The sequence below is a fragment of the Propithecus coquereli genome, unplaced genomic scaffold, assembly GCF_000956105.1.
Source record: "Propithecus coquereli isolate 6110/MARCELLA unplaced genomic scaffold, Pcoq_1.0 Scaffold208, whole genome shotgun sequence".
Classification (NCBI taxonomy): Eukaryota; Metazoa; Chordata; class Mammalia; order Primates; family Indriidae; genus Propithecus; species Propithecus coquereli.
This window is the reverse complement of record NW_012145856.1, coordinates 146,103-171,926: the sequence shown is the minus strand read 5'-3', so window position 1 is coordinate 171,926 and position 25,824 is coordinate 146,103. Positions and strand designations below refer to the sequence as shown.

The following is a 25,824-nucleotide window of genomic DNA, read 5'->3' as shown; positions in this document are numbered from 1 at the left end:
GTGCACCCCCACTCCACGGGAACAGAAGCTCCTAAGCTTGGGACCCTTCCAGAACGTGCCCTATGCATCTCTTCTTCTGTCTGTTCATTTGTATCCTTTAAATTATCCTTCATGGTAAATCAGCAATAGTAAATAAACTTTTCCTTCTCTGTGTGCTGCTCTAGCAAACTATCATACCTGAGGAGGGGGTTGTAGGAACTTCTCATTTGTAGCTAAGTCAGACAGAAGTTGTGGGTGATCTGGGAACCTCCAATTGTGATTGGCATCTGAAAAGGGGGACAGTCTTGTGGGACTGAGCCCCTAACCTGTGGGGTCTGCACTAATTTTGGTTAGTGTCAGAATTGAATTGAATTGTAGAATCGCTAGTTAGTGTCTGCAGAGAAATGGAGAATTGCTTGGTGTGGGGAAAAACTCCCACACATTTGGTGTCAGACATGAGGTGTTCTGCAAATATTGAGTGTTCCAAGTGAAAGCATAGAGAAAAACAGTTGGTTTTTCTTATACAATTGGTATGGAGTGTCAACCTAAATAACAAACACAGAGAGGTGCTCTAAAAGAGAATGATATTTATTTGGGAATGAGCATTGCAATGAGAATACACATGCCAGAGTAAACTATCTGCATATTTAGGGAGATAAAGGAAGACAGGGTTGATTTTAGTTTTTTTTTTTGCATCTTTGTACAATACTTTATTAAAGGTCTTTACAGAGGAACATCCGGACTCCAGCTACAGCTGCCAAGGAGCCCCTGCTATGCTGTGGGGACTGGCGGGGGCATGGCAGGCGGCTCTGGCTTCCCACCCTTCTGTTCCGAGATGGGGGTGGTAGGTAGTAGCTCATCTTTGGGTTCCACTATGTTCACATGGTCAGGCAGGGGTTTCTTAGGGCCATTCTTACCAGTAGGGTCCCAGGGTAGCATGATCCTCACCTTGATGCCCGCCCCCGCCCCACACACACCTTGTCTGAGCACCATGTGGCGTACGGCAGTGTCAACGTGATAGTTAACAGGGTCCCCACTGTGAATCATCAGGCCATCCGCAAACTTCATGGACTTAGCCCTCTGTCGTCGGAGGTTCCCAGACACCAGGACCTCACAGCCCTTGGCTTCACTCTCCATGATGAACCGCAGCACACCGTAGCAGGCTGTCTGCACAGCAAGCCCTCCCAAGAGTTTGTGACGCAGAGATTCTGCCTGGGCAAAGGCACACAGACCTCTCGTGGCCACCTTTTCAGCATCAAGTTCTACGTTGCCCTCTGGGAAGCCAAATCTCTTCTGAACTACCGTGGTCAATTCCCGAATGCGCCGGCCCTTCTCATCAAGAACATTCTGTGTTCTGGTGGCTAAGATAATGATTTTTGTCCTGGTTGGTGTAACTCGGATCTCAACTCCAGAGTAGCCATCTTCAGCCAGTTCCTGAGTAAGAAACTCATTCAGTTCAGCTTGGAAGATGCCATCAGCGACAGCCTTCCTCTTGTTGGAGATCTGCACCGCCATCTTGCCACCGCACGCTGCTGAAAAGAAAGGAAGATGGGGATTTTTAAAGGGAAAATGAGGAGAATTATATAACTGTTTTGAGATAATTATCCTTGGCTACAAGGATCGATACCAAGCAGGAGGCGGCAGTGGAGGTGGCTGAGAGGCCTGGCTGGTGGTGGATAAAAAAAGAAAAGAAAAGGATCAATATCAAGAGTATACCAGTCTGAGGTTGGACAGACAGTTGCTGGGCAGATGTCCCCGAAGAAGTATTTTTTTGAGTAAGGTTGCAGTGGATTTTGTGCCAGGTTGTGGTTTTTGCGGATATTTTGTCATCGTTCTTATCGGGCATTTGTGCTTGAGCACCCTGTTTTCATGACCTTCCCCAGCTCCATTTGTCAGGGTTTTTAACATATGTGACTCCATTTTGATTCTGACAACTTTCACAGTGGCAAAAAGAACTGGAACAGAACTGGTGTTGAAGACAGCAGCAGGAGCAATGAAGGACACATAGTAGAGCTGCACTTTAACCAGGACTTAGGTTCTAACTTCAGTGCAGATAATGAAATTTAACTATCAGAAAAATTAGTATTAAAAATTCCTCAGAGGCCAGGCATGGTGGCCCACACCTGTAATCCTATCACTTTGGGAGGCCAAGGCAGGAGAATCACTTGAGGCCAGAAGTTTGAGACTAGCCTGGACAACATAGTGAGACCCCCATCTCTAAAAAAATTGTTTTTCAAAAATTAGTCAGGCGTGCTGGCATGTGCCTGTAGTCCCAGATACACAGGAGGTTGTGGCAGGAGGATCACTTGAGCCCAGGAGTTCGAGGCTGCAGTGAGCTATGATTGTGCCACTGCATTCTAGCCTGGGCGATAGGCAAGACCCTGTCTCCAAAAATAAAAAAAGAAAGAAAAAGGAAAAGGAAAAAGGAAATTCCTCAGAAAGGAGCATGCTGGTGAACCCTGTTGAGTCTCTCATTAGGTCCCCAGCAGCTAGTTTTTCTTCTAGGTACTGGCACACTGCCAGCACCAGGTGGCGCTGTTGGCTTATGTCATAAGTATCACGTTGCATTCTAGAGTCGCCTTTGGGGCCACAAGATGCTCGGAGGGTGGATTCTATGGGAACTGAAACTGGCTGAGGGCATTGAGGGGAACAATGGTGGGCTCTTCTACACTATATAATATTAATTTCTTTCTTGCTATGAATACCACTGTTTCACTTGTAAAAGTCTGTTAAGGTTTTAAAAGTCCACTCTGTGCATTATCCCTGGTTAATATGTAGCAGAATGACCTGTGGGGATCCCATTCTAGGGTCTTGCAGAATTATGTCACATGGAAGGAGTCAGTGATGAATTCTTCTGACCTGGGAAAAGTGGGATCCCCTATAGCTCAGAGCCAGATTTGGGGTCTACTCTGACTTGCATCTCACCCTATGCTTTATTTGCCTTCTATAAAAATGGGTTGAATGGAATGATCTATCGGAAACAGTAGTGTAAAATGTTAATGTTGGAAGAAACACTAGAGATGATTTATTTCAACCATGATTTCCCTTATCTCCCCCTCTGCTCCCCACTGTCCTTCTACTTTCTGTCCATGAATTCAACTCTCATTCAATAGGAGGAAGGTGAGGTCCAGAGAGATGATGGGCTTTACCGAAGGTCACAAAGCCAGTCAGTAGCTGTGCTGGAAATACAACCACCTGGGTCCTCATTCCCTTATCCCTCATCCCTTTACCACCCAAGCCATCCTGAAGTACCTCCAACATGTTCCGTGTTCTTTCTTACAAAAAATATTATAATAATAAGTTGAGATGGTTAACACAAAGTTCCTCAACCACTGTTTTCTTTATCCTTCCTGGTCTTTTCTGATAGTTAAAAATAGACTCTCATGAGGGTGAGGCAAAAGCATTGACAAAGACTCTGTCCTTTGACCAAAACTTTAGTCAGGCTCCTGAGTCCTTTCTGACTAGGCTTGAGCTTGGGCCTTTTTCTCTGTCTTTGCAGAATCCAATTCAAGGCTGGGCGTGGTGGCTCCCACCTGTAATCCTAGCACTATGGGAAACTGAGGCAGGAGGATCACTTGAGGTCAGGAGTTCAAAACCAGCTTCAGCAAGAATAAGACCCTGTCTCTACTGAAAATAGAAAAAATTAGCCAGCTACTTGGGAGGCAGAGGCAGGAGGATCACTTGGGCCCAGGAGTTTGAGGTTGCTGTGAGGTAGGGTGATGCCATGGTACTCTAGCCTGGGCAACAGAGCGAGACTCTGTCTCAAAAAAAAAAAAAAATCCAATTCAAGCAAGAAACCTTCTAAGTCAATTTAGCAAAAACCCCCACCCTTGGTATCTGACCATCCTTGATAGCTTATCACCTTAAACTGTCTTCAGCAATAATCCTATGAAGTCAATTTAGCCAGAAACCCTTATCCTTTCTTGGAGACAGTCTCACTCTGTTGCCCTGGGTAGAGTGCAGTGGTGTTATCATAGCTCACTACAGCCTCAAACTCCTGGGCTCAAGTGATCCTCCTTCCTCAGCCTCCTGAGTAGTTGGAACTACAGGCACACACCACTCCTGGCTAATTTTTCCATTTTTAGTAGAGACGGGGGTCTCGCTCTTGCTCAGGCTGGTATCGAGCTCCTGAGCTCAAGTAATCCTCCAGCCTCGGTCTCCCAGAGTGCTAGAATTACGTTGGCCAGGCATGAGCCTGGCCAACAATTTTTTTCTTTAAGAACATTAAACACTTAGACTTATCTCTAACAGATCCTTGGTCATAAAAAACCTGCAAAGTCAGCCGGGTGCGGTGGCTCACGCCTGTAATCCTAGCACTCTGGGAGGCCGAGGCGGGCGGATTGTTTGAGCTCAGGAGTTCGAGACCAGCCTGAGCAAGAGCGAGACCCCGCCTCTACTAAAAATAGAAAGAAATTAATCGGACAACTAAAAATATATAGAAAAAATTAGCCAGGCATGGTGGCACATGCCTGTAGTCCCACCTACTCGGGAGGCTGAGGCAGAGGATTGCTTGAGCCCAGGAGTCTGAGGTTGCTGTGAGCTAGGCTGACGCCACGGCACTCTAGCCCAGGCAACACAGTGAGACTCTGTCTCAAAAAAACAAAACAAAACAAAACAAAAAAAACCTGCAAAGTGGTGGTAGGAGGTTGATATCAAAATTGAAGTCTCAGAGACCCTGGACTTTCTGAACAACTTAAGAAAAACATCCTGAGGTTAGCAATGTCTTGCTTTTATTCTCCCTGAAATAATAAATACAATGTTCATTTCCCGAATCTTCCTTTTCCATCAATAGTACTTTATATTAGTCCATATCTAAATGGTGGTCAAGACTTGCCCTGCTTTTCTAGTGGAGAGAGTAGTAGTTGGCCTCAGGTCTGCTCCTCTCCAGCTTGACCCCATCCTTGTATGATGTTGCCCTGGGCCCAGCATCCTCTACCATCAGCCCCTCTCCTAGAAGCTCTGGCTGGGCCTGATGTTGTGAAGAAAACAGTTGCTGTAAAAGACATCAGGAACACCGTACAGCACATCCAATAAAGCCTACGGTGTGCTTCACACATAGCAAACCTTTCCAGAGACACAGGAGAAACATTTAGGATGGAGTCATCTTGGTCCATTTTTTAAATCACAGTTTCTTGCTAAAACTATTAAATGCTTAAACTGCTTGTGAACTAATAAAAGGGAGAGGTTACTCCATGCCCTGACTGCAGTAGAGGGGCATGAAGGTGGGGAGCCGGAGGATGAGGGGAAGGAGGAACCGAGAGCTGGCATCCCGTGTTCATTCATTCTGCACGTGCTGGGACCCAGCAGTGAATAAGAAAGACAAGTTTTACACTTGTATTTCAGAAGGGGGAGTACGGACAATCAACAAAGAAAAAGATTATGTAAGGTTGACCTAAAGAAGCAAGCTGAGGAACAGAATATAATTTTAAAGAATTTACTTGAGCCAAGATGAGGAGAGCTGCCAGGAAGACTCAAACCTAAGTAACTTTGGGTATGAGCTCCGTTTGGCCTTTGTTACAAGCAGGTTTTTTTTTTTTTTTTTTTTTTTTTGAGACAGAGTCTCACTCTTTTCCCCGGGCTAGAGTGAGTGCCGTGGCGTCAGCCTAGCTCACAGCAACCTCACACTCCTGGGCTCAAGCAATCCTTCTGCCTCCCGAGTAGGTGGGACTACAGGCATGCGCCACCATGCCCGGCTAATTTTTTCTATATATTTTTAGCTGTCCAATTAATTTCTTTCCATTTTTGGTAGAGACGGGGGTCTCGCTCTTGCCCAGGCTGGTCTCGAACTCCTGAGCTCAAACAATCCGCCCGCCTCGGCCTCCCAGAGAGCTAGGATTACAGGCGTGAGCCACCGCGCCCTGCCACAAGCAGGTTTTTAAAGGCAAAGAGGGAGGACAAAGAGTGGGATGATACAGAGTTGTTTGTCAGGAATTATCATTGGTTTACAGAAATGACATTGATTAGTGACTGGCCATACATTGTTCTTTGTAGCACAAATTCCAGGACTGTGAAGATTATGGTGAGGGTCACACTGTGAAACTACAGATAAGGAAAGAAAGAACAAAATGCTATTAAACAATTGCCCCTGGGTATGGGGTGGGAGCATGATTGATGTATCATACTCTTATCTCTCTGGATCTGATAAATTTTACATTCCTCAAACTGCTCTGAGCTATTTTTCTTTCTCAGTGACAAGATGATGACAGAGCACAGTAGGATGATCTGATGGGAGTGAGGGGGCGATTGGGGCAGTGGTACTTTTTTAATAAATCAGGGAAGACCTCTGGGGCTAAGGCCTGAATGAGGAGAGGAAGCCAGCCTTATGAAGGTTGCAGGGGTGAAGAGAAAACTTCCCCTACATCTTCTGAAGGTTCATTGAAAATCACCTGACTAAAGGCACATTAATAGGAGAAAGGGCATGTAAATTTATTTGATTATAGTTTCATGTGACATGGGTGCCTTCAGAATGGAGACCCAAAGACACAGGGAAAAATGTCCATTTTTATGCTTAAGTTTAACAGATTATAGACAGCCATGTAGAAATATGATTGGACAAAAAGCGTATGATATGATGCTAGTAGAGTGAGTGTGGAAACCCAGCAAGGCCTGACTGTTCAGATTGTTCTTGGCCTTTTTGCGGTATTCTTTGCTTCTGCATATGGGGAAGGACGTCTGTGGAATGGGGGTCTTATGACCTAAAATCAGACAAAGTAGGTCAGAGAATTTCTTCATGGCCAGTTTCTACATGGAAAGTTGGGGGAAGGTTAGAGTTATATTTTTAGGTTTTATGGCTGGCTTTGGGGAAAGGGGTCTGGTTTCTATGATCTGCCTTGGGGAAGAGGGATTCTAGTTTCTATGGCTAGCCTGAGGGGAGAATGATGAGCCAGAGACAGGAGGGCAAGAGAAAGTGAGAGAGTCTTGCTTCAGAGGACTTCCTTTTGGAGTATTACTTTCTGAGCCCCAAAAAGGTCCATGGATAAAACATGCAGTTCTTCCTAGTGTAATGTATAAGTAAAAAAGCTTTTTAGTGGATTATTAAATTATAAAGTAGATTGATCTCACCTTTGTGAAACCCTGAAAGCAGTTTATCACCCCAAACCTGCGCATGTCTCTTCATTTAGTATTTCCTCATTTATAAATTTTTTTCTCCCTTAACCATTTTGTCTTAATATTCATTACTAACCACCCTTTTCTTGGGGTAGCGCTACTGTCCAGTGCATGAAGAGTGAGGGCAGTACTGCTAATACATACAAAACATGCCCACATCAACTAGAGCTTTGCTTTACTTTGGTGCAATTTTTGGAAAAAAGACCAAAAAAAAAAAAAAAAGAAAGATTCATTGCTATTACTTGTGATTTTAAAGAGAAAATGCATTACATGTGGTTTATACAAAGTCCAGGGCTATACTGGGGGTGGGGTGGAGCAATTAATAAATCTCCATCTAGGTGAATCTATCAAGTTAAGGTTTGGTCCTAGGATGGCTGAAGGTTTGCATTACAGCTTCACTTACAAGCAGTGTGACCTTGGGTAAGTGAGGACTTCTTTTGTGCCAAGGGGGATAATAGTACCCACTTCTTGTAGTTAGGATTAAATATGATAATGTCTGCAAAGCATTTAGCATGGTGCCCGGCACTACTATCAATAATTGTGCAAATGAGAAGCTACATAGGAACATGATGCTTATACTATTACAAGGATCGTCATAGTCTTCAGAACTAAGAACTGCCAGTAGGATTTCAGAATGGACATGAAAGTCACTGGGCATCACTGGCAACCTGAGGAAAAGGATTAAAAGGTCTATAGGAATGGAGAGATAAATGCAAGATAAAGAGAGAAGAAAAAAAGAAATCAAAGAGGCACAGACAGGTGGACCCTTGTAGAACACAGCTCACCCTAAAATAGTAATTGAGCCTGGTGTTGTACATTCTGTAAGGAATAATTTCTGCTATCGAAGGACTCACAGTCTTTTGAGTGAGATGGTCGTGTGAATAGAGCAAGGCAGTTATGACAGAGAAGGTACAGGTCCTTGGAAGCACAAAAGAGCAGCTAACCGAACTGAGAGTGGGGCTTAGGGCTTCAGAGTAAAGTAACAGAGTGGAGTCTTGAAGAATATCTGAGAGTTAGAAGGGTACAGGGTATGCACAGACATGAAGAGCCAGGGTGGAGAGACTAAAATTCTATATGGCTGAAAGTGGAGTGTGTGGTTGAGGCATGACATCAATCTGTTATTCAGTAACACTTCAGGTATTTGTTGAGGACCATCTACATGTCCAGAACTGTTGAACTATTTTAGGAAAGGATTTTGTAGGAAATAAAACAAAGACCCTCTTCACAGAAATATTATTATATTTTTATTATTTTGTAGAGACAGTGTCTATGTTGCCCAGGCTGGCACTGAACTCGGCCTCAAGCAATCCTCCTGCCTCAGCCTCCCCAAGTGCTGGGATTACAGGCATGAACCACCTTATCCAGCTGAAATGTTTTCTACAGAGGATACATGATAAAACAAGTACAAAACTAAGGAAACAAATAAATGAACAAGGAAGGTTCTGTGATGGAAATAAACCACAGGTAAAGTAACAGAGGAGGGGTGAGTGGAAAACCCAATTTAGATGGGGTTGTCAGGAAGACTTCTCTGAGGAGATGGTATTTCAGCTAAGTCCAAAGGATAAGATGGAGCTGGGGGGTAGAGCATTTAAGGTGGTTTCAAAGGCTCTCTGGCTGGAGGGTTAGAGATCAATCAATACTTGTTCCATGAACCTTTTAGTAGAGTGCTGAGGAGCACTGAACAAGGCAAAGCCTGTCTGCAAGGAGATACAGAACAGGTGACAAATTTGCCTACGGTGGCCTTCCACTTTGCAGACCAACGGTGGTGGGAGTACAGACATTTTGTCTTGCATCTTAGCCAGAACCTCATGGTAATTTCTGAATTTGGCTTAAACCAAGGATTCAAATTTACCTAAAACATCCTTTCCCTTTACATACCAAGGTGGAGATCTACAAGCTCACAGCCTCAGGTCGCAGAGCAAAGAAAATCTAGGTGATGAGGGGCGGTAACAGCGGCCCATATTGGGGCTTTGCACATAAAACAGGGATAAGGCCCGGAGTGAGTCTGGAGACGAGCTGATGAGAAGACATAAGGGATTCCACTAACATGGGCAAGAACCACAAAGTCCATGTGTTTTTATAGACCTCCAAGTAGTCGGTAAGCCTGGGGTCAGCACTGGTAACCTTGCCTGTAAAATGGGGGCAATAAAAATTCCTTGTCCCTTACTATTCTCAACAGCAAGAAACCTTAAAGGTAGACAAGAAAAGAGAAATCTGTTAAGTTCAGTGAAAGTCCTTGTTAGTCACCAAGGACTGCAGGATCTCTGCAGGGCACACTCGTATGTACAGAATCAAGCTCGATAGGGACGAATCACATCATTTAACACCAGCAGGGGCAGAGTGTCTAAGGAAGGGGGTTGTCCACTTGCAGTCTTGGGCCTGCGGGGGACTAGGATGGACTTCAGTGGCGCCGGAGTCGCAGGTAAGTTTCCCTGGGGAGTAGTCACCACTAAAAGAGCCACGACGTTTACAGAAGAGTCACTGTCCTGAGGTCTCGTCCACGGCCACGTTCTTAATGCTGAGAAAGTAACAGGTCTAACACCCCTTTCTTGGATGCGTGGGAGGGCAGAAAAATCCCTGGCACTGACCTAACGGTAGCGTAAGCACACCTGCCCTGGGTAGACAGCAGCCACACAGGTCTTCCCGTGACTACTCATACTTTACTGAGCGCCGCGCCGGAGCCCGTCGCCCGGGATTTGCGCGCCCGGTCGCGGAGCATTGTGGGGCTGGTAGTGCAGGCTGGGGCGCAGCTACGGGCCGCGGAGCCATAGAACTACATTTCCCAGAAAGCCCCGCGCAGCAGCGCGCCGGCCCTGTGCGTGCGCGACCAGACTTCCGGACGAGCCGGGGGCGGGACCGCAGTGGAGGCTGGAGGTAGGCATCGGGATGCAGCGCCCCGGGCCCTTCAGCACCCTCTACGGGCGGGTCCTGGCCCCGCTGCCCGGGCGGGCCGGGGGCGCGGCCTCTGGCGGAGGCGGCAACAGCTGGGGCCTCCCGGGCTCGCACGTGCAGCTGCCAGGGCGTGCACAGTCCGGGACCCGCGGCAGTGCTGGTAGCGCAAGCACCAGCGGCGGGGACTCCAGCAGCGTCTGCTCGGCCCCCTTCACGATGTCCAAGGCCGAGGAGGCCAAGAAGCTGGCTGGCCGCGCGGCCGTGGAGAACCACGTGAGGGTGAGCACCTCGGGGCATGGGGCGCCTGTTCGGTGCATGATGGGCTCCTGTTGCGCGCTCTGGGTACTGACCGAGCGCGCCTCGTTTCTGGCAGGGCGGGGGCTGCGTGAGAGGGGAGAGGGTGTGAACTTTACCTGAGTTTAGATCGCTCTTCCCTGCTCTTTAAAGGCCTTTTAGATGTAGAATCGGTTGGGGGCGAGTCCCCTAAAAGCTGAGATTTCTTAAAGACTCCTTGTCTGGCTGAAACAGTTTGCAAAGTGGAGCCTGGAGGTGTCTGACGTTTGGAGTGGGGGCTAGAGGTACCTTCCTTGTGGCCTCCTTACCAACAAATGGAAAAGGGTGAGCACGGGGGCTGCGGAGAGGTCTTCATTTTTCTTCACTCTTCCGGGAAGCCGCCAGAGAGCTGGTTTGTAAAGTGCTTTGAAATTGCGCTCCCAGTAGGTTCTTAGCTTCGTGCGCTCCCGCCCGAGTGATTCGCGGAGGGAAGGGCAGACCCGGGGGCTTTAAAGCTTCTCCCTTTGATTAGGCCGGGTGGACACTTGAAGTCTGGAGGATGTTTTTAATGTGGGGCTGCAGAGATGTTTTAGCTGTTACTCAGTGAGGTGGTGGCCTCCTTTTGTTAAGTGACGGGTGTGGTGCTGTTAGTGGAGTCTTTTAACCCAAGTGGGTTTGCTGTCTGTCACCAATCAAGTCAGTTATCTTAATTATAAGACACAGAAGCCAAGTGGAGTATTTCTGCCCTGTGGTGGAGTTTCCTTGGCCTCGTTGGCTTTTTGTGTCTCTACTTCTTAGAAAGTGGCATCAGATTTCCTTTTCTTCTCTAATGATAGTTCTTTACATTTGTTGATAATTTATTATAGAAAGTTATTTTGCATAGATGATGTCGTTTGAGCCTCCTTCACCACAGCCTGGTTGAAGTGGAAGGTACTAGTGTGGTAACCTGTTGCTCAGAAGGTCTGTATAATGGGTGGCCAAGTGGAGCCACTCCTGTTCCAGTGCCCTTTTACCTTTTCCACTGCTGTGTTCTGGTGTAGCTTGTTGCAGTCTGGGTAGCAATAGGATTTTCTATGGGAATTAACAGAGATAATGTAAAATGTGTAATTTGGCCTTAAGTTTGGAATTTAGTTCCTCAGTTATAAAATTGGGACAATAAGCTGACATTTCAAAATACCTCCATAAAGTGAATAGTTAATAGATGGGTAAATGAAATCTATACAGTTAGAAAAGCCCCATATCTAAGTTGTCCTGTTAGTGTATTTACATTGCTATTTGGTGACACACATCTCCCTGACCGTTGTTTTATAGTTGTGTATTTGGTTAAATAAAAATCTGCAAGACCGCACCTCAGGTAGAGCCCCAAAACACTGGATTCCAGCCACATCATTCCATGAAGTTATCAGGTGATCCTGGGGAGATCTCTGTTGGCCTGTTGAAATCATATATGTCCCTCTGGGTTTGTTTAAAAGGCCATTTCCTCCTTTCAGTTTTTTCTTAGCTTCCTAATGAGAGGAACATTTCTCCTCTGTGACTGTGTAGCACTTTATACAAGTTAATGTTGATGTCTTATATTCTAGTCATCTGTGGTTCTCTCCCAACTGCCTAAAGGGCATGCTCCTGGAGGATAGTTAACTTTATCTTCATTCAGTGTTGGCCACAGTGGGGCCTGCCCTGTTTGTTCAATTGTGTGGCATGTAGACACAACTATGCAGGTTGTGAGGTTATTGGAGGCCCTTTGCTTAGAATCCCTCAGGAGTAGGGTTTCCATTCCCCTTGCCCTTTGGTGTTCCATTGTGGTGACCACTTCTGTGTCTGCGTGGTTGGAGAACTTGGAGAATTCTTAGCTGAAGTTTGTTTTACAGAGTAGTCAAGTGAAGCAGTGGGAGTGGAGAAGGAACAAAGGAATCTGTAACTGGTTGTGATCAATTAGTTGTAAACACCACTGTACTTGGACCAGCCTCAGCTGAAGTTTTTGTATAGTCACCCTGGGCCCAGTTCTGCCTCTTTCTGAGGGTGTAGCCACCCAGGATGGGTCACCATGCAGGACTATGCTCTCCTGAAGGTCTGGAGCCTCATCCCTTTGTTTTCTTTGGAGCCTAGCCTTTGTTTTGTGACTGGCTTAGTTTGAAGAAGCTGGTGGGTAGTGGTTCTAGTTGGTCATCAGAACTAGAATTTCCAAAGTTACTCCATTGGACAAGATGGATGAAGTTCTGATGTAAACACATACACGTGGTTTAGTATTGCCCATTAGAATGGGACTGCTCCTCTAGCAGGGCCTGTTTGGCAGTCTTCTGCTGTTGGGTCATCTTGTGGGCAGCCTTTGGTCACCTCTGGCTGGCTTTGGCAAGGGCACTGATTCCTAGGCCAGTCATTTGATTCCAAAGTGGCAGGATCACATGGTTCAAGAGTTTTCGAACTGGCAGGCCCCTGCAATTCCTAGTCTCTTCCAAAAGCCAAAAGAGGAATCTTGTACAGAGCTGGTCTGATTCACCCAAGTTCATCTGTGTGCCACCTGCCTTCATGGAGTCTGAATGACATGAGTGTTTGGCTAAGCTTAGTAATGAGGGCTCTGGCAGTTGAATTACTGTATAGCTGGAGGTCTCAGTTTCAGGTTAAGTGTGAAGGTCGGGTTAAGTCTACCTAGTGTGATATTATGATATGAGAGAGATACATATATATCTTTTCATCCATGGTCTGTGACTCATGACTTACATAGCCCTTATTTCAGTCTTTTTTTTTTATAATGTTGGGGTGCTTTAGGCCTCAGAAGCAGGCCTCAGAAAACAATTTCTCTCCCTTATCTTCTGCTCTCCTTTTGCCTGCTGCTTTCTCTCCCCAAGGCAGAAATCTTCCCTTGCCTTTCTGTTTTGGAGCTGCCCATAAAGAAATTCTCTGACTTACCTTGTCTGACTGAGGTCATAAGACCCCCATTTCACAAGGGGTTCCATTCCATCCTTGGGAGGAAGGAATGCTGTACAGAGAGGCCACAAAGAATCTGAACAGACAGGCCTTGCTGGGTTTCCCCACTCAGTCAGTATTAGATCATACCCTTTTTGCCCAATCACATTTCTACGTGGTTGTCCATTCTTCGATTATGCCTATCCAGTGAAGTCTCCATAAAAGGCTCAAGAGGATTAGGTAGGAGAGCTTCCGGGTAGCTGAACATGTGGGGGTTCCTGGAGGGTGGCGCATCTGAGGAGGGCATGGAAACTCCGCACCCCTTCCCTCATACCTCACCTTATGTATCTTTTTATCTGCATCCTTTGTATTAAACTGGTAAATTTTAGTGTTTCCCTGAGTTCTGTGAGCTACTCTAGCAAATTATTCAAACCCAAATAGAAAGTGCGGGAACCCCAACTTGAAGCTGGTGAGTCAGAAGTTCTGAGGCCCCAACTTGTGACTGGTGGGAAGGAGGTGGTGGTCTTGTGGTGGAGCCCTTAACCTGTGACACCATCTCCAGGTAGATAGTGTTAGAACTGAATTGGAGATACCTAGTGGGGGTCTGCTGCAGATTTGATTGCTTGCTTGGTATGTGGGGAGAAACCCGCACATATTTTGTCTTAGAAGTCTTCTGCGTTGATGATTGTTGTGGTGTAAGACCAAAGGGAAACCAGTTTGAGTTTTTCCACACTCAGACCTAGTCATTTTCTCATTTTTTGAAGATTTTTATATGGCTTTTAAAAAATTTTATTTACTTTTTATTTTTTAATAGGGGCCATGCTAATCTTTTCTATATCATTCCAGTTTTAGTATATGTACTGCTGAAGTGAGCATGAAGATTTTTATGTGTTGAGATATTTTTACCATTTTGAATGTTTTTGTGTTGTGATATACCACTTACTTGTCTTGAAGTCCTTACCTTTGGGGTTTGCCCAGACAGTTAAATTACTTTATTAGGTGTGTTACTTTCTTGAGGGCAGCGTCACAGGTGGAAGCCGACCTAGTGCAAGCTCCACCCTGATGGCCCAAGCCTCTTAGTGTATTTGGTGACTTTGGAACTGCAAACTGGTGCAGGTGGTTTCCTCTAGGTCAGTAATGCAGAAGTTGATGGATAAAGTCTTCTGTAGGTAGAAGCCCAGGTATAGAAGCATTATTAGAGTACAAGTGTGTGGTTGTAGGACATTAGCATTTGATTTGTGGGAGAGGAGTAACTCTTTCTAATGCCTACTCTTTTCTAGTTTCAGATGTGGTCTAACTTTGAGAAGGACTATATCAAATGTAGGGCCCAGGGGCTGACCTTGGGTATTCCAGTGGCCTTTGTCCTGTGAGGAATGAAGGGTTTAACTGTGGCCCTATTTGTCCTGAGGGACCTTTAGGACTTTTCTTACTTCTACAAAGGAAGTTATAGTGTGGGCTTTCCCTTGCCAAATTAATTCATTGTTAATCAGTTGTTGGAACTCTTAGGAAATTTGAAATGAAATGATGTTTCAGTGAATTGAACTTCCTGAACTTGCTTATTCAAAGTGAGTCTGTGTGTGTGTGTGAGACATTAATATTGTTAACAGATGATTTTTTTTAAACAAAGGTAAAATCATGATACACATAAAATGAACATATGTCAAATGTTTTATTTAACTAACTAAATTAATGAGAGAACTGGAAGAGGTGTAGAACCTGTTCACTGGTGTCTTTGTTTTGTGCTGCTGTAACCGAATACCTGAGACTGAGTAATTTATAATTTGGTTCACAGTTCTGGAGGTGAGAGAGAGGTTGATTGGTGCCATGGGTGGTGCCATGAGTTTGGAACCCTCCTAGCCCAATCACCTCTTGAAAGTCCCACCTTTTAATACTGTCACGGTGGCAATTAAATTTCAACATGAGTTTTGGAGGGAGCAAGCATTCAAACTATAGCAACAGGAGAAGTTAAAGAAGCATACATTCGTATGCAGTCAAGAAATGTTAAAATGAATTTACAAGATCAGTTTATAGGATAATAATCAATTACATCTCACAGAACAAAATTAATTTGCATTTCTATGGACAAGAATTGTTTGCTTTGTTAATTAACAGTTTTCTATGAATTAAAGTGTATCTCTACAGAGTTGTCAAATAGCCTAATCAATGACAAAGGGTCAGAAGATACTAAGAGGTTTCAACATTACATTGAAAAAATAACCGGTAATCTCTCTTACTCAGCTCAGAGTCTTAAATTTTTCCTTAACAATGTTGAATTCGTCTCTAAAGTGGGGATAGTGGGTCTCTGGATCATAAGAGAGTATTGTGAGATTTGACTTTATATTAACATTTATGTGTCTTCTTGGTAGGTGCTTAATAAATGGTAGCTGCTACTTTGGTTTTTAGTTGTTTTGCCTTATTCTGGCAGGAGATGGATCTCAGGAAGTTGCTTAGGAACTGAACTCCATGTTAGTTCCTAACTGTTAGTTCCTGGCCTTGTTTTGCTCTAAATGACTCGGCCGAGCCCTTACTCTGCCCCTACTCTGCTCATAGGTACCTTCTCTCTTTCTTAAGATAGGCTCAGTATTGTGAAGCCTGTTTCTTGTCCTTTGTATTCAGGAAGTGCTCTACATCTATTATAGATCCTTCCTGTTGTGAGTAAAGACTATTTCTCACTAAGCCTTTGCCCTCTTCCCGTTTTTCTCTGAGGCAGACTTGTGCAAAACGGGGGCCCCTTGGCATCAACTGGACATACGCTGAAGTGATTCACTATTTGAGGCTACTTCAGACCCTCCCCTATTCTGGTGACTTTGGGAGAGCTCTAGATGGTGGGCCTGATGTGTCCCTGAGGTTTCCTGTTGTCAATGGAAAAGAAGACAAACTCTGTAAAATAATTTAAAGAGGTTTATCGTGAGCCAAATTTAAGGACCATGACCTGGAGTCAAGGCCAAGAAGCCTTGAGCAAGTAGACTAACTGTGGTTGGGTTACAATTTGGCTTTATACATTTTGGAGAGACTGGAATTACGGGTAGAGTCATAAATCAGTACATGGAAGGCAGACATTGGTTTGGCCCGAAAAGGTGGGCCATCTGAAAGGGTGGAGGGCTTACAGGTTATAGGTGGGTTTAAAGACTCTTTGACTTGTAATTGGTTAAAAAATGAAGCTTTGTCTAAAGGCTTGGAATGTTTTAAGTTAAGATAAGGAAGTCTGTTAATCAGAGACAAGCTACTGGCTATGTATTTGTTGTGTAAATTGAGGACCTGCAGGTTTATCTTGCATAGCCTTAGGCCTGTCAATACAAAGGATACCTACAAGAAGGGAGCTGGGTGTGAGGGGGCGTGATGAGGTGTCTGACCTCTCTTCTTATGGCCAGCAAATCAGTTTTAGTGTATCCTCTTGGCCAAGAGAGGGTCCATTCAGTCAGCTGGTGAGGTGCGGGAGTGTTAGAATTTTATTTTAGTTAACACTGTGATGCCACCAGTTTGAAGGTGCCCGTGGTCAGTCCCCTGGCTTCTAGATGTTAAACTTGTGTGAGAAGGCACTGAAGCCGGAAACCACAGCTTTCTGCCCTTACCTAGGCTCTGTTGTTTTTTCCTAGGGCCTTTTCTTTCCGATTACTTCCCTGGGGGGTTGGCCAGGAATCTTTGAAGTGTTTATCTGCAGAACCTTTCTGTGAGATTGACTTAGTTGCTATGCAGTTGTAAGTAATTGAGCCAATCATTTTGTCTGGTAGTATGTGGGGAGGAAATGGTGATGTTGGCAGTGTGGGAAATGAAGGGAGAAGGGCCCTGTTGATTAATTGCCCACTAGGCATTGGGATAAAGTACAGCTTTGAGGTTCAGTGGTTGTTTCTGTAAAAATAGACACAGTACCTACCTTGCACCTGTGTTGGTGAATTGCTATTAATAATAATAATTTTATAGTTCTAGAAAGTGGGCTGACGAGGGAGTAAAATATATTATTGATAAGTTTTGTTTTTTCTTCCCTTTTTTTGGCAGAATAACCAAGTGCTGGGAATTGGAAGTGGTTCTACGATTGTCCATGCTGTGCAGCGAATAGGTATGTTCTTGGACTGTGTACTGGATGTTTTGTGTATGATGATGGGATGGGGAAGTAGAGAAGAGGGAGGACATGGGGCACAGGTTTGGCACTTGCCCATCTTGGCTTTAGCAGTGCAGAGCTGGGGAGAAGAGATACCTGCCTGAGGTCATTTGAATGTTTGTTTTTTTGTGGGGAGAGGGATTCTTAGACCTCTTCAACTAACTTTGGAGAATGCCTTTGCCTTTGTTTATTCTGCTCAGCTGGAGAGGAGGAGCTGACTTTGCAGGAAGTCCCAACATAATTTTAATCATTTTGATAGCATGTTCCCATCAGGGGTCCTGTGTGTGATCTCAGACTTTTTCAGAAAAACAAATCGAGGTCAGAGTAGGTTTGCCTTGACCATGACCCTGTAGTAGATGCTGCATTGGTGCTTGGTTCCTGCAGGTATTTATTTTACTCGGATTAGGGTGTTTCTGTGCTTAGGAAAGGCTCAGGAATTATCAGCGCCTGTGACTGCTCAACAGGTTTTACTGCCCTGCTCTTTGTTTGTAAGAACAAAACCCAGAGGAGAGGCTTGTCTGAATGCTGATCTCTCTTTCTAGGTGTCAAAGGGCAGGGCCCAGGAGGCAGAGTCCCAGAACACTTTGTCATTAAGGAATGGTTGTACGGCAGGTGCGATGGCTTCTTTCCCTGAAGCCTTCTCATTGGCCAAATAGGAGCTTTAGTGTTACACACCTATCTTAACTGAGTGTGTGGAGAATTTTGGGGCACAGGAATTACTGTGGATTTTATAATACTGGCATCTGAACCTCCCAAGATGTACTTAGTGATTACAAGGACATGAAATTTTGGTAAGACAATTTTTTCTTTAAGACTTTTTTTTTTTTAATCAAACCTTCCTGGAAGGTACAAATTCAAAATAAATAAACCCCCTTTAAGTAATCTCTGGGACCTACAAATGATTGTGTTTTTTACTAAAAATGCAAAAGTGAAGTTCTAGCTTTTCCCTGGAAGTGGCAATAAAGGGTAGTTAAGACTGTGGAGCTAGACTGCTCAGGATCATATCCCAGCTCTGCCACTTACTAGCTACGTAACTACCAAGTTACTTTACCTCTCTGTGCCTCAGTTTCCTCATCTGTAAAATGGGGGAAATAATTATAACTGACAACCCCAAATAAGTGACTGAGGCAAAGATCTCAATCAGTGGAGGTTTATTAAGTCAATATTTGAGGATGAGCCCAGGAAAAACACAAACCACATATAAATCTATGACTTTTTCTGAAGGGGAATTTGGAAACTTCAGTATTTAAAGGGGATAGGGGCATACGGAAAGAAAAAGGAGCAGTGGGGTGGGCAGTGGGGCAAAATGGTTACATTTTTGTAAGGCCCAGGAAACCTACATTTTACATAAGATAAGGTGATAGTTAGAACAGAAAAAGGGAGTGAAGGAAGCATCAGTTATGTAGATATCCCTGGGTGGATGGAAGAATGGGAATGTTTCATCTTACCTCTCTTCTGCTCCCGGAAAGATAAACTTGTAGTTCATTATTAGCATGGATTGAACACATTATTATTTTCTTACTTAAAAGATTTGTTAGTAGAACAAACTTTAGTTTTAGGAACTAGACTTGGCCTGCAGACCTAAAGTTATAATTTGCATATTCTTGCTTATGGGAGGCCAGCAAGGAATTTTCTTATGAATAATAGGTGAGGGTGAGGGCAGTCCTTGTAGTTACCTTTCCTGGGGTGCTGGCTGATGCATAGTGTTAGTAACAGCTATTCCTTTGGAAGAGGGTGTTGGGTGACTCAGCCTCCAGGCTAGATCTTGCCTTTTGCATAAGTAGTTGGTAGAGGGTGGTCCTGAAATTTTTATTTTCCTTCATATAACTTACCTTTTGGGTTAGTAGGATTAAAAGAATTCATATATGCAAAGTTCTTAGAATATTGCCAAGTACATGATAATAACAAACTGACACTGCTCTTTCTGTGGTTAGTGCTTGCCTCCCTAGGCTTTCTGGTGTCCAGTGTCCCTGTCTTCTGATGTGTAAAGTGTGGTCACCAGCTTTTTCACCAAGGACAGGGACACAGAATGAAAGGCAACTGTCAGTGGGAGATAGACCTTTCCCTTTCTGTTGGATTTCAGCAAACACACATATGACAAGGAGAATAAAATGAAGACAATGAAAACCACCAATATGGCTTTTGTCTCCACAGCTGAAAGAGTGAAACAAGAGAATCTGAACCTCGTCTGTATTCCCACTTCCTTCCAGGTATGTCCTGCTTTCCATCCTGCATCTTGACAGCTGCTGCTGAATCTTCTAGTTCCCTAAGGACGTGGACTTGTGGCTTTGTGTTGCAACTCAGGGTTGTTGTAGGTGAGAGCCAGGAGTAAGAGAGGAGTTTATTGACCAAGGATTGCTCCTTGGAAGTGTGTTTTTAGGTACATTCCTTTATTCATTCAGTGAATATTTCAGTGCATCTTGAGTTCAGACAACATGGAGCATGCAGAGACGACCATGTGGTGTCTACCCTCAAGGAATATTAGCCTCATTTATAGGTGAGAATGAGGCTAAAAGGAATTAAGTGATGTGTTAGTAACATAGGCATAGTATTTTGATTCTGTATCTAATGCTCTTTCATTATAAAATACGAGCTGGTGAAGGAAAGCAGTGGAGCCAGTTAAATATAGGCAAAGATAAGGAAAGAGTAGACTTTGGAAAGTAGACAGGAAGAGAGGTGCTCAGATAAGGCCATCTCCCATCCCTCATGTGTCCATTGCAGGGAGGGATATGTGTATAATCTCTAGTTGAGTTAGTCAAGGTGATATTATGAACTGGAATAGCAGGTTGACTTGTGGGTGGCTGATCCTCCTGGGATTTTATACACTTAGGTTTGGACAGCCAGGTTTTCTTAGAAAACTCTCCCATTGGTGGCCCAGAATACTGGCAGCTGGCAGCCAGCTCTGGTGAAGGGAGAGAGTGTTTGGTAAGGTTTCTTCTGTAGCCTGACAGAGCAGGAAGTAGAGGCAGGGATTCCAGGTAGACAGTTTAGAGAGTTAGGACAGTACATGCTCTTGGAGCTTCTTTCATGTTAAATCTCTTGGGGACCCTGAGCAAGGTTGGTGGGTACCCAGGGACTGAAGGCAGTATCTTAAGTGGATTTGCATTTCTTCTTTTTTCTTTGAAATGCTGCTGTTTTGAGGAGACACTTTTAAAGTCAGAGTGGCTTGTGGGTTTTCTTACTCTTTGAAATCTAAGTAGCTAATTTTTCCAAGTGACTGATTATCAAGTATTTTTATTTCTTAGTTAATAAATTGTTTGATATTGGTGTTTATTTTAATTTTATTGTTTTATGTCAGAGGTGGGATTTGAAGGTGTTTAATTAAAGTGATGCATGCACATAGTTGAAGAAATATTATTCAAGTCTTTTTATCTAGAAAATAACAAAAAAATAAAGAAGATACTCCGCTCACCTCTCCAACCCCTGACCACACCATTTCTTGGTCTTTAGATGCATATTCTTTTAGTTGATTGGATATTTGCCCCAATATCTTGAAACTATATGCTTTTCTTGCTATTTTTTATTTTTCTTGACTTTGTCAGCCCAAAAGTTTAAAATAACAAGCATAATAGACTTAAAGAAATCAAAGTTAATTTTATTTGTGCCAAGTTTGAGGACTATAGCCCAAGAACACAGACTCAGCATGAACTGAGAATGTGTCTAGGAGTGGGTTACGTGAGGCTCAATATTTATGTTTTGCTACATAGAGAATGGGAGAAAGGGGCAGTGAAGCAAAGGTGACATTCTTAAGATTCTGATTGGTGCTCACTGACTTTATACATAGATAAAGTAAATCTGTGGTTAACATGTATGGTAAAAAGTTAACAAGTATGTAGGCAGCTTAGGGTCTGGAGAGAGGTGATCAATTGCATCCTGCCTTTACGCTTCATCTGATGGGCAGGGTTACGGTCAGTACATGTCTGTGAGATACTTGACAGACTCCAGCCGTGCAGGCGAGAGTTTAGCTTTAGTTCATAGGCCTCGTTTCTATTACCTATTATGTCCAACCTGCAGCCATTTGGGCTGCTTTTAACATTTTTCTTTCAGATTTTCCTTTTTCTCACAATTTCCCTTTTTTGGTCGAAATCTTCCAAAGGAGGACTTTGAAGACCAAATAATATAATATGAGTGACTTGAAGACAACTGATCCATTTTTTAGAATTACAAGGTGTATTGGATCAAATTGGAGTTCTGAAATGCTTTTGTTCTGTTCTTCACCCCATAAGAAGTGTTACCATTGGTTTGTCAGGGAGGATGCAGAGGCTCCTGTATTGCCTTTCAGAATGCAGAAGGCTCTTATTTTATGCTAATGTCTCCTCATTTCACAGAGAAATGAGATCAGTGCAATTGTGATTATTCCTTAGGAGTCTTACTCAGATGTGACGGTGCACGTTGTATGGTCAAATTGATGAACTACAATAACATAATTTTGGCTGGAGTTAATATTCTTTTGGTGACATTTGCAGTTTTTACAGTATTTGTAACATTTGTAACATAGAAATATTAGAAAAATAATGCTATGAACAACTGAGAGGAACACTGAGGTAAACAGTGAGGAAAAACAACAACATATCATAGAAAAGAACCCTGAATATACATTTTTATAGTCTGCGACTAATTGAATATTTCCTCCCCTTGTTGGTTTGTATTTGCACCTTATGTTATCTTTGACTGGATTCATTTAGAACTGTAATTAGCTGATGATTTATTTTCTGCTTGGAGTACAACTTCAGGAGAGTTGAGTTCCAATTTTGAAAATATCTGATTATCAATGTCCTCGTTGTCATTAGTGTTATTTTATCCTAAAAGCAACTTTCTTGTGAACCCAGTATTGTACCAAATGGCAATATAATTTAAATCAAATATTATCTGTTTGCAAGTAAGATCTAAAATGGTTACAGGTTCGTTTTTCTTCCCTTTCCAACAAAAGAATTCTTTCGACATAAACCATATATTATTTTGAACAGGGATAGAGATTAGGGACCGTGTTTCTGTGATTTCAGGATTCTAAATGTTTTAGGAACAGTAATTGGACTTTAAGTATTATTATTTAATATGGCCCATCAAGTGCCCATTGAGAGAATATGGGTATTGTTAAAAATAATCCCCATTCCTACTAACTGTAGTACGTTGTATGTGTGGTTACTATATATATGTGTGGTAAGAGTACAGCTACATACTCTGGTAGTAATTTTCAAGGAAGAAGAGGGTCCATATGTTTTTCCGTAAATGTATACTTTGTGATTCTGCATCCAAAATGGTTGTCCATCATTTAGAGACTACTTCTGCCACGATTTTGGTTAGCATGGTCGATAAACGTTGAGTTTGGATGTTTGATCTAACGCTAATAGACTGAGTGGGGAAACCCAGCAAGGCCTGTCTGTTCAGATTGTTCTTGGCCTTTTGGCAGCATTGCTTCCTTCTGGATATGGAGCAGGACCCTAGTTAAACAAGGTAGGTGAGATAATTTCTTTATGGCCAGTTTTTACACAGAAAGTTGGGGGAAAGTTAGGTAATATTTTTAGGTTTTATGGCTGGCTTTAGGGAAAAGCTTTTCTGGTTCATACAACCCGCCTTGGGAAGAGGGATTCTTTTGAGTCACTGCACTTTAATACACTTTCAAATTGAAAGTGTAGTTTATTCTATCTCAAACAAGAAGCAGTACAATTAAAGTATGTGCCTAAACTGTTAACACAGTTTTACCATCTTAATGGTAGCTTGTTTATGCCAGCAGTGAAGAAGCCTGGAGAGTGAGTGGTGTTGAAATTGAGAAAGGCGTTTTCCACAACTTGTTGAGAACTGAATATTTTTTCTTGCAAGAAGTATTCCAAAGCCTGAAAGACGTGGTAGTCAGTTGGTGCGAGGTCTGATGAATATGGTGGATGACAAGAGTTTACAAGTCCAGCTGCTGTAGTTTGAGCAGCGTTGTTTGTGCAACATGTGGTTGAGTGTTGTCTTACGAGAGGATTGGCCTGTCTCTGTTGAGCAGTCTCAGCTGCTTAATCTTAAGCATCCTCATTTCATCCAATTGGTTGCAATAGACATCTGCTGTAATCGATTGATCAGGTTGCATGAAGCTATAGTGCATAATACCTGCTCTGGGCCACCAAACCGACACTATTAACTTTTTTAAATGAATATTTGGGTTCAGACTGTGTTTTGGCACTTCATCTTTATCCAACCATTGTGCTGAACGCTCGCGATTGTCAAAAGGAATCCATTTTTTATCACACATAACAATATGGTGTAGAAATGGCTCACCATTGTCATGACAGCAAAGAAAGGCAAGCTTCAAGATGGCTTGTCTTCTGACACTCATTTAATTCACACAGAATCCACCTATCCAGCTTCTTTACCTTGCCAATTTGTTTCAAATGGTCCAGTGTTGTTGAAATAGTAACATCCAGCCTTGCTGCTAATTCACATGTAGGTTGAGATGGATTCGTTTCCACTACAGCTTTTAGCTCATCGTTATCTACCTTGGTCTCAGGTCGCCCATGTAGCTCATTTTTAAGATTAAAATCACCGGAAGGGAGCTTTTCAAACCACTGACGTACTGTGCATTCATTAGCCACATCCTTCCCAACCACTTTGTTGATATTTCAAGCTGTCTGCGTTGCATCAGTTCCACAATGGAACTCATATTCGAAAATAACACGAATTTTTTACTTATCCATGGTTTCACAAAAATTGCTGTTAAAAACATATGAAAGATAATCATAAGCTAAACTGTGCATTTGAAAGAATGAGGATGTACTTTCACAATAAAAATGAAACAAAAAGTGTCAAAGTGCCATGTCAGAGATGCCAACTGTCAAACTTAGTACTTACGAAAATTGGACATTTCATACTTAACAACCTAATAGTTTCTGTGGCTAGCCTTGGGGGAGAATGAGTGGCCAGAGACAGGAGAGCAAAAGGTCAGAGAAAAACTTTTGCTTCTGAGGCCTTCATTTTGCAGTACATTTTCTGAGCCCCAACAATTTCACACCCTACTTTTTAAACAAGTAAATCTATAGGGATTTAAATGATTTTGGGTAGATTTGCCCTTTAAAATTAAAGGCTTTTGAAGAAGAAAATAAAGCATTTGAAAGCCAGATCTGGTCTTTTAAGCCAAAACCAGAATTTATTGCTCATTCTGCCTTCAGTCCTATCTTCATTAGGTAGTAGAAAGGAAAATGTAAAGAGTTTTCAGATTTTGTTGTGAAATTTATGAAAAACAGAAGGACTGCTAGCCTGCCACATGCCACTTGTCTCTAATCACTGACATTCGGGGGCACCAGCTGTGAGATGGCGATGAGAAAGCATTGCTTCCTGTCTTTTTTCAGAAGCACAAGCTCATCATTAGCTTTCCTGCTTCCTGCATTTTCCAGAGCTCTGGCTGGAAGAGGCAGACCAGTTTGCTCCACATCCTCAGGAGGCCTCTTAGCTTGCCAGCTGGAAGCTTCTGGTATCTAGCAGGTGCTGATCTCAGTCGAGCACTGGGGGCCTGCATGTGCTTGCTGACTGAGCCAGTGATGGGTCAGAACCCCCATGGCAGGGCTGCTGTGTTGAACTCAGTGTATTAGCTTGCTAAGGTTGCCATAACAAGGTTCTACAAGCTAAGTGTAGCTTAAAAAACAAATTCATTGTCTCACAGTTCTGGAGACTAAAAGTAAAAGTTTTATTTTCTCATAGTCTGGAGGCTAAAAGGCCAAGAAATCAAGATGGTGGTAGGGGCTGGATATAGTAGTTCATGACTGTAATCCTAGCACTTTGGGAGGCTGAGGTGGGAGGGATTGCTTGAGGCCAGGAGTTTGAGACCAGCCTGGGCAACATACTGAGACTGCCATCTCTACCAAAAATTAAAAAGAAAAAATTGGCCGGGTGTGGTGATGCCTGTTGTCCTAGCTACTTGAAAGGCTGAGGCAGGAGGATCGCTTGAGCCTAGCCCAGGAGTTGGAGGTTGCAGTGAGCTATGTTCATGCCACTGCACTCCAGCCTGGGCAACAGAGAGAGACTCTGTCTTAAAAAAATAAATAAATAAAAGGGTGATAGTGGAGTTGGTTCTTTCTGAGACTGTCAATGAAAATCTGTTCTATGCCTTTCTCCTCCTGGCTTTTGGCGGGTTGCTGGCAACCTTTAATGTTCCTTGGCTTACAGGTTCATCACCCTAATCTCTGCCTTCATGTTCACGTGGTGTTCTCCCTGTGTACCTGTCTGTGTCAAAATTTCCCTTTTTAAAGGACACCAGTCATATTTGATTAGGGCTCACTCATTTTAACTTGATTACCTCTTTAAAGACCCCATCTCCAAAAACGGTCACATTCTGAGGTACCGGGGGCTAGGACTCCAACATGTCTCTTTTGGGGGAAACAATTCAACCCATAATATTCAGGAAGAACGAGGCTCATGGCATTTGTGATTACAACTTCTCTGTATAGCAGCAGAGCCACTCAAAGGGGTCCTGTGGGGAGTCGAGTCAAAGGTGGGAAGAAGGGAGAGTTGGGATACCTGCTGATGGGAGTGGGCTTAAAGTGTTCCACCTCAGGGAGACCTTGAGGTCATTGTACAGGGGCCCAGACTTCAGTTTC

The 25,824-nt window shown here is 43.5% G+C and overlaps 1 protein-coding gene and 1 pseudogene across 1 annotated transcript in view; one reads left to right on the top strand and one right to left on the bottom strand.

Annotated features, from left to right (window-relative positions):
• Positions 1-750: 750 nt before the first annotated feature.
• LOC105810297 lies at positions 751-1,494 on the bottom strand (annotated as a pseudogene).
• Positions 1,495-9,931: 8,437 nt separating this feature from the next.
• The window catches only part of RPIA (ribose 5-phosphate isomerase A), a 30,280-nt gene continuing 14,387 nt past the window's right edge, over positions 9,932-25,824 (top strand). The window contains exons 1-3 of the mRNA XM_012644255.1: positions 9,932-10,257; positions 17,149-17,209; positions 19,406-19,461. Of these exons, the coding sequence (XP_012499709.1) occupies positions 9,973-10,257; positions 17,149-17,209; positions 19,406-19,461 (402 nt within the window). The 5' untranslated portion in view covers positions 9,932-9,972. The remainder of the gene's footprint in view (positions 10,258-17,148; positions 17,210-19,405; positions 19,462-25,824) is intronic.